The following is a 9,270-nucleotide window of genomic DNA, read 5'->3' as shown; positions in this document are numbered from 1 at the left end:
TTATCATTGCATAACATATGTTTCAACCAAGTGTCACAAAGGGGTACCTCTATGCCGCCTGTACAAAGGTCCAAGGAGATAGATCGCATTTGATTTCTCGTTTTTGATAGATCTCAACTAAGGACATCCATACCGGGACAACATAGAAAACGAGATAATGGACTCCTCTTTAATGCATAAGCATTCAACAACGAGATAATATTCTCATAAGAGATTGAGGATTAATGTCCAAGCTGAAACTTCCACCATGATTCATGGCTTTAGTTAGCGGCCCAATGTTCTTCTCTAACAATATGCATACTCAAACCATTTGATCATGATAAATCACCCTTACTTCGTACAAGACGAACATGCATATCAACTCACATGATATTCAACAAAGGTGTAATAGTTGATGGCGTCCCCAGAAACATGGTTACCGCTCAACAAGCAACTTATAAGAAATAAGATACATAAGCTACATATTCTTTACCACAATAGTTTTTAAGCTATTTTCCCATGAGCTATGTATTGCAAAGACAAGGAATGATATTTTAAAGGTAGCACTCAAGCAATTTACTTTGGAATGGCAGAGAAATACCACATAGTAGGTAGGTATGGTGGACACAAATGGCATAGTTTTTGGCTCAAGGATTTGGATGCACGAGAAGAATTCCCTCTCAGTACAAGGCTTTGGCTAGCAAGGTTGTTTGAAGCAAACACAAGTATGAACCGGTACAACAAAACTTACATAAGAACATATTGCAAGCATTATAGGACTCTACACTGTCTTCCTTGTTGTTCAAACACTTCACCAGAAAATATCTAGACTTTAGAGAGACCAATCATGCAAACCAAATTTCAACAAGCTCTATGGTAGTTCTTCATTAATAGGTGCAAAGTACATGATGCAAGAGCTTAAACATGATCTATTTGAGCACAACAATTGCCAAGTATCAAATTATTCAAGACAATATACCAATTACCACATGAAGCATTTTCTGTTTCCAACCAAATAACAATGAACGAAGCGGTTTCAACCTTCGCCATGAACATTAAAAGTAAAGCTAAGAACACCGAGTGTTCGTATGAACGAGCGGAGCGTGTCTCTCTCCACACAAGGAATGCTAGGATCCAATTTTATTCAAACACAAACAAAAACAAAAACATACGAGACGCTCCAAGTAAAGCACATAAGATGTGACGGAATAAAAATATAGTTTCACTAGAGGTGACCTCGATAAGTTGTCGATGAAGAAGGGGATGCCTTGGGCATCCCCAAGCTTAGATGCTTGAGTCTTATTGAAATATGCGAGGGATGAACCACGGGGGCATCCCCAAGCTTAGACTTTTCACTCTTCTTGATCATATTGTATCATCCTCCTCTCTTGATCCTTGAAAACTTCCTCCACACCAAACTCAAAACAAACTCATTAGAGGGTTAGTGCATAATCAAAAATTCACATATTCGGAGGTGACATAATCATTCTTAACACTTCGGACATTGCACAAAGCTACCGAAAGTTAATGGAACAAAGAAATCCATTCAACATAGCAAAAGAGGCAATGCGAAATAAAAAGGCAGAATCTGTCAAAAACAGAACGGTTCGTAAAGACGAATTTTTAGAGGCACTTAACTTGCTCGGATGAAAAAGCTCAAATTGAATGAAAGTTGCGTACATATCCGAGGATCACACACGAAAATTGGCAGATTTTGATGAGTTACCTACAGAGAGGCCTACTCAAATTCGTGACGAGCAAGAAATCATTTCACGCAGTAATCCAAATCTAGTATCAACCTTGCTATCAAAGACTTTACTTGGCACAACAATGCAATAAAATAAAGATAAGGAGAGGTTTCTACAGTAGTAACAACTTCCAAGACTCAAATATAAAACAAAAGTGCGAAGTAAAATAATGGGTTGTCTCCCATAAGCGCTTTTCTTTAACGCCTTTCGGCCTAGGCGCGAAAGTGTGAATCAAGTATTATCAAGAGATGAAGCATCAACATCATAATTTTCACAATTTGTCACAATAGGTATCTTAGATGCTCCATCATCCATAGTGGTACTAAGGGCTTTGTCAATTTTAGGCCTATAATAGTTTTTTTTGGCTTAGGTACCTTAGAGACATACATGAACTTTTGCTCCTTACCCACATAAGCTTTCTCCTTAAACTTAAGAGAATAAAAAGTTGAACCCAAGGTTCCCATAGCTTCTTCAAGTTCACTAATCCTATGGGTTTGATTATGATGAGTAGCACAAGTTTCTAAAACGGCAATTCTCTCATTAATTCCTCTTAGAGATTTATCAAGTTTATCAGTGTTATCAAGTAATATTCCCAATTTAGTCTCAACACTTGGAAGATTTTTCTCTATGGCCTCCAACTTTTTCATGACATCTTCAAGAGAGATTTCAATTTAGCTTCATTAAAAGGTGGTATTCCAACTAGACTCTCAATAATGCAACTAGCTTCTAAAGCAGGAGTGCCTAGGAAATTACCCCCCGCAAGAGTATCAAGAACATACCTATTCCAGCTAGAGATACCAACATAAAAGTTCCTAAGTAGGATAATAGTGGAGTGTTTCTTAGTGCACCTATGATGAGCATCATTAATTCTATACCAAGCATCTTTAAAACATTCTCCCCCTTGTTGCTTAAACGAACGAACTTCAACTTCAGGATTACTCATTTTTAGCAATAGTAAATAAAGCAAACTAAATAAAGTAGAGTAAATGCAAGTAACTAATTTTTTTTTGTGTTTTTGATATAAAGAAAGCAAACAAGACAGAAAATAAAATAAAGTAAAGCAAGACAAAAACAAAGTAAAGAGATTGGATGTGGGAGACTCCCCTTGCAGCGTGTCTTGATCTCCCCGGCAACGGCGTCAGAAATTTAGCTGCTGGCGTGCAGTTGACGTGGGATTTAGAAATCTCTGTGGTGTAACTTTTCTTCAGGTCCCCGGCAACGCCGCCAGAAATTTAGCTTGATAACGCGTGAAGCACACGTCCGTTGGGAACCCCAAGAGGAAGGTGTGATGCGTACAGCAGCAAGTTTTCCCTCAGTAAGAAATCAAGGTTTATCGAACCAGTAGGAGATGAAGGCCACGTGAAGGTTGTTGGCGGAGGAGTGTAGTGCGGCGCAACACCAGGGATTCCGGCGCCAACGTGGAACCCGCACAACACAATCAAAATACTTTGCCCCAACTTAACAGGTGAGGTTGTCAATCTCACCGGCTTGTTGTAAACAAAGGATTAAACATATGGTGTGGAGAATGATGTCCGCTTGTGAAGAACAACGAGAGAACAGAGATTGCGTAGATTGTATTTCGGATGTAAAAGAATGGACCAGGGTCCACAGTTCACTAGTGGTGTCTCTCCAATAAGAAATAGCATGTTGGGTGAACAAATTACAGTTGGGCAATTGACAAATAGAGAGGGCATAACAATGCACATACATATCATGATGACTAATATGAGATTTACTTAGGGCATTACGACAAAGTACATAGACCGCTATCCAAGCATGCATCTATGCCTAAAAAGTCCACCTTCGGGTTAGCATCCGCACTTCTTCCAAGTATTAAGTTGCAAACAACGAGACAATTGCATTAAGTATGGTGCGTAATGTAATCAACACAAATATCCTTAGACAAAGCATTGATGATTTATCCCTAGTGGCAACAAGACATCCACAACCTTAGAACTTTCATCACATCGTCCCGCATTCAATAGAGGCATGAACCCACTATCGAGCATAAATACTCCCTCTTGGAGTCACAAATATCAACTTGGCCAGAGCCTCTACTAGCAACGGAGAGCATGCAAGATCATAAACAACACATATATGATAGATCAATAATCAACTTGACATAGTATTCCATATTCATCGGATCCCAACAAATACAACATGTAGCATTACAAATAGACGATCTTGATCATGATAGGCAGCTCACAAGATCTAACATGATAGCACATGAGGAGAAGACAACCATCTAGCTATCGCTATGGACCCATAGTCCAAGGATGAACTACTCACACATCAGTCCGGAGGCGATCATGGTGATGTAGAGTCCTCCGGGTGATGATTCCCCTCTCCGGCAGGGTGCCGCAGGCGATCTCCCGAATCCCCCGAGATGGGATTGGCGGCGGCGGCGTCTCTGGAACTTTTCTCGTATCGTGGCTCTCGGTAATAGGGTTTTCGCGACGGAGAGTTTAAGTAGGCGAAAGGGCAGAGTCGGAGGGCTGACAGGGGCCCCACACCATAGGCCGGCGCGGGCCCCATGCTGGCCGCGCCGCCCTATGGTTAGGGTGCCTCGTGGCCCCACTTCGTATGCTCTTCGGTCTTCTGGAAGCTCCGTGGAAAAATAAGACCCTGGGCGTTGATTTCGTCCAATTCCGAGAATATTTCCCGTGTAGGATTTCCGAAACCAAAAACAGCGAAAACGAGAACCGGCGCTTCGGCATCTTGTTAATAAGTTAGTGCCGGAAAATGCATAATAATGATGTAATGTGTGTATAAAACATGTGAGTATTGTCATAAAACTAGCATGGAACATAAGAAATTATAGATACGTTTGAGACGTATCAGGGCTCCATGCACTTTCAGCGCCAGCAACCCCGTGCCGGCCCCTTCGTAGAGGGCACGGATCGGGCTTGTCGGTGCCTCACTGCACGTCATAAAACCCGCGTGGGCTCTGCCTGGCAGTCAGACGCACCGCTTTCCCCACCTCCTACCCATGCCCGAGCCGACTCCCACCGCTCTAGATTGTCACCGTCGCCATCGCGCACCCCCTGCTTGCAATAGACACTGCAGCCTATCCAGGAACCGCTGTCCATCGACACGGTCGCCACCCCCTCGATCGGCGGCCGTTGTTTCGCCCGGAACAGAGCTCGCCGCCACCGCCGCACAACCGCCCTGCCCGCAAGGTGTTCGTTGGATTACCGCGATGGACAGCGACGACGAGATGATGGTGCAGCTGTTCACGGAGGAGCAGAACGCTGAGGCTGTCCGACGGCAACAACATCAGTTGATTCTGACGAGCTTGCTCTGCGTTCGCAAGCCTTTGTTCGCCGTACGTGGTGCGGCGGCTGAAAGCCAAGCAAGGAGAAACATCAAGCCGGCGCAATGTTGCTTGATGCCGACTACTTCTTCAACGACGCGACTCATTCGCCAAAGGAATTTCTATTTGTGTGGTTGTATGAGTAACTAAATATAGTATTATGAATAAAATGTGATTGATATGTTCTTTTAAAATATTGTAAAAAGAAAAAAAACAATGTTTTGGGGCTGTCGTATGAGGGTCGCCGGTATGGGAACAACATCCTAAATAGCGGATGCAGTGTTGGCGTCTCCCATACAGTAGTGTCGGTGTTCGTGCCGGGTCTATTTGGGAAGCGGCGGTGGAGATGCTCTAACCTAAATCTCAGTTTACTGAGAATTATCAAAACCGTTTTCTTAAACCCAAACCCGCAAAGAAACCCCTCCACAGCATGGCTTCCTCCTCCCTCTTCGCCGCCGGGCGCCGCCTTCTCCGCCTCGGCCGCGGGAGGCTCTTCCACTGCAGATCCCGCTCCCACAACCCCACTACTCTTCTCCTCCCCGCATCCTCTCCACGCGGTCGCACCTACAGCTCTGAGAGGCCGGCGGCGCGGCGGCCGCCGAGCCTGCAGTCCACGCTGTGGCCGCTGGGCCACCCGGGCACGCTCCTGGTGCCGGAGATCGAGCGCTGGGCGGAGAAGCCCGGGAACCGCCTCCGCCCGGTGGAGCTGGAGCGCATCGTCAAAGAGCTCCGCAAGCGCCGCCGCCACCGCCAGGCCCTCGAGGTAATACTAATACCCTCCCCGTGCTGCCGTGCGGTGCCCTCCTAGCTATTCGATGAAATGCGGCAGTAACTTCCCCTGCCTCTGCGTGCCCATTTATTTATCTCCTGCAGCGAGCGAAATACTACTTGCAATTTCTTGCAGTGTATAGGCATTTCTGAAATGATGATCTGTGTCGCATTCTTGACATGCCGTATGTAATCACGCGAGTACTTGTGAATCACATTTAGGGCCTCTTGCAATTGGAAACACAGGAATCGGAAGTGCTTGCGAATTCCTACAAAATCTTAAAGAATAAGAATGTAGTAAGTGATTCCTTTGGAAGGTGCAGCCGTGCAGGGAGAATAAGCAGGTGATTTTGGAGGAATTAAGAGGGGGACTAGAGAGATAGAAACAACGTGAACTGGATTTTTCAAAAGGAAAAAAAACAGAAATAAGGTTTGAGCTCATGCATACATTCCTATGAAATTGGGTTCACGGGAATATTCCATACCACTTTGGCAATCCTATGATCCAAAGAACACTTATAGGAAAGCCGCCTATGGTTTAAAACCCTTCATTCATAATCCTTCAATTCAAACAAGCCTTGGACACAAATAAGATGGCATTTTGAGTCATGCATGTTATGACTGAGACTTTCTACGGTACCCTATTTTCCATCTTATGAGGTGGAGTACTAGTAAAATCCGCCATTCATTACAAGGGTTAGTTTAGTATTATGCTATTATAGTCGCTGATGATGTTTATTCCTAATAATTATAATTAGCCCGCCAAATGACGCTGCCGTCTCCATGTGCACGCTGGTTCCTTCTCCCCGAAATGCGCCATGCTGTTGCTGCCTTACTCGACCCCCGTCACCCCGTCGTGCGAGCATGTTGCTGCTTTCTCTGCCACCCAAACAGCCCACACTGTCTCATTCCACCAGTGCGCTAGGTTACTTGGTCACCCAATCTCAAACAAGTCTAAAATTGACATAAAGCGTGAACCACTTCTTCTCCACAAACTACAGCCACGGAGCATGAGCCCAATTCTATGAACCCTTATACCGGCGCCACTTCTCCACAAAACCAGCTCTTTCATCTTCTGAAAAGGAGACACCGTATGCAACCTATTCTGCACATGACATTCTGGGTTTTCTTCACACAGAATTGGAAGTTTGGCACCAGCATACAAACAATATTCACAAAAACTGAAACAGCCTGAAGTCACACACGGACATGGGGGTTGGGCCTGCAACAAAGCACGAGGATCAGTTGTGGGTAGGGATTGGGGAGGCCAAGCGCGGACTGGCAGCGGGCAGCCAAAGTACGTGGATCAGTTGTTGTTCACCATGTGGGCAGGGACGAGTTGAGCAGTGAAGGACGGCACCACATGTGGCGGCGAGATCAGCTGACCATGTCAACTAGGAGAACCGAGGTGCTGTGCCAATAGCATCAGGGAGATGATGCGGCGGCACAATGTCAAACCAACTGAGGAAGCCACCTGAATCCATCGTTTTCTAGATAGGAGGAAGGGAAATTAACCAGATTAAATGGTATCGTACGAATGAAACGATTATTGTTTTTTACGATTACGATATTACCGCTCAAATAAGGGTATTCCCTAACATTTGTCTTGGTACTCTCACTCTGAAACATAGTGTAGGCTGTTAGAGATGTAAGTGTACTTTGAAAGAGCTCTATGACTGTATGCGACTAGCTGACCCGAGTACTAAGCACAGCACATAAATAATGGAACTGACTTGTTCAATTTCTTTCATTTGACTTGTGCGCATAATTGTAAAATGAGGATTTTAATCTACTCTAGTTTTTTTAAAACTATCTGATCTTTAGTTAAAAATACTTCTGTGCAGATCAACCTGCATCTGCTTTAGCCTTTAAATCCTTCAGCATGTACACCTTAACACTTAAAGTATTTTAGAAAATTAATTCCTATGTTTTCTTGCCAGTAATTTTATGGAGGTTTATGTGTTCTTGAATGAACCTTTACTTTGCACAGGTCTCCGAGTGGATGAGTGCTAAGGGTCATGTCAAATTTTTGCCAAAGGATCATGCTGTTCACCTGGATTTGGTCGGTCAAGTTCATGGAGTGGGAGCAGCAGAAGCCTACTTCAGTAATCTGCCTGATAAAGATAAGACGGAGAAACCTTACGGTGCACTCCTGAACTGCTACACACGAGAACACCTAGTTGACGAATCCTTGGCTCATTTTCAGAAGATGAAAGAGCTGGGTTTTGTGTTCAGTAGTCTCCCCTATAACAACCTCATGGGCCTGTATACTAACATAGGACAGCATGAGAAGGTCCCTTCAGTGATAGCAGAGATGAAAAGCAATGGTATCATGCCTGACAACTTCAGCTACAGAATATGCATAAACTCTTATGGCACACGGGCAGACTTTTTTGGGATGGAGAAAACCCTGGAAGATATGGAGTGTGAGCCTCAAATTGTTGTTGACTGGAACACCTATGCCGTTGTGGCGAGCAACTACATCAAGGGGAATCTTAGGGACAAGGCAATCTCTGCCTTAAAAAAAGCAGAAGCAAAAATTGACATAAAAGATTCAGATAACTATAACCACCTGATATCTCTGTACGGCCAGCTGGAGGACAAGTCAGAGGTGAAGAGGCTCTGGGCACTCCAGATGTCAAACTGCAAGAGGCATATTAACAAGGACTACACTACAATGCTTGCAATGCTTGTGAAGCTTGATGAAATCGAAGAAGCAGAGGCCTTGTTGAAAGAGTGGGAGTCGAGTGAAAACGCGTTCGACTTCCATGTCCCAGATGTTTTGCTCACCGGATACCGGCAGAAGGGCATGCTGGACAAGGCCGAGGCGCTGCTTGATGACTTCTTGAAGAAGAGGAAGACGCCTCCTTCAACCAGTTGGGCCATCGTGGCAATCGGGTATGCGGAGAAAGGTGATGCTGTGAAAGCCTATGAGCTAATAAAGAATGCCCTTTGTGTTTATTCTCCTAACAGTGGCTGGGTCCCGAGGGCTGCAATGATTCAGATGATCCTGAAGTATCTTGGAGACGAAGGTGAACTCAAGGATGTTGAAAATTTCATTCATCTGCTGCAAGCTGCTATGCCTTTGAACTCGGATATGACGGAGGCTTTGTCAAGGGCTCGTATGAGAGAGGCTGGAGGCACAGAGGAAGAAGCTCCAAGCTCAACAAAAGCATCAGGATAATGTTGCTTGAACTTGTGATTATTAATGGAACGGGGCTTTTAGGACGATTTGGGGTTGATGTACTGTGCCGCACCATGTAGTCTATCTAGTCACAAGAACTTCATTGATAGTTTTACCTGGGCCTGTAATTTGCCACAAACAAATTGTTTCCTAGTTCTTGATGGTTTTGTAGCATGGTGCCAATTCTGTCAAATCTTTGCGAGACAGTCTACTGAAGCAATGTGCAAGAACACATGTTGACAAGATTATCAAATTGCATAGCTACAACACCGTTCCAT

At 44.5% G+C, this 9,270-nt stretch overlaps 1 protein-coding gene across 1 annotated transcript; it reads left to right on the top strand.

Annotated features, from left to right (window-relative positions):
- The first annotated feature begins 5,470 nt into the window (after positions 1-5,470).
- LOC124649028 (pentatricopeptide repeat-containing protein At4g21705, mitochondrial-like) lies at positions 5,471-9,163 on the top strand. The gene is made up of 2 exons (XM_047188710.1): positions 5,471-5,803; positions 7,799-9,163. The coding sequence occupies exons 1-2, from the start codon at positions 5,471-5,473 to the stop codon at positions 8,990-8,992; spliced, it is 1,527 nt and encodes a 508-aa protein (XP_047044666.1). The 3' UTR covers positions 8,993-9,163.
- Positions 9,164-9,270: the final 107 nt, after the last annotated feature.

Source organism: Lolium rigidum, chromosome 4 (genome assembly GCF_022539505.1).
Source record: "Lolium rigidum isolate FL_2022 chromosome 4, APGP_CSIRO_Lrig_0.1, whole genome shotgun sequence".
NCBI lineage: Eukaryota > Viridiplantae > Streptophyta > Magnoliopsida > Poales > Poaceae > Lolium > Lolium rigidum.
This window is presented reverse-complemented; position numbering and strand designations above follow the sequence as displayed.

Bases quoted from the DNA above. Each gene is read 5' to 3' on its own strand.
- LOC124649028 (XM_047188710.1), top strand. From the start codon at position 5,471: ATGGCTTCCTCCTCCCTCTTCGCCGCCGGGCGCCGCCTTCTCCGCCTC. The intron at 5,804-7,798 runs GTAATACTAATA...TACTTTGCACAG, and splicing joins GCCACCGCCAGGCCCTCGAG to GTCTCCGAGTGGATGAGTGC.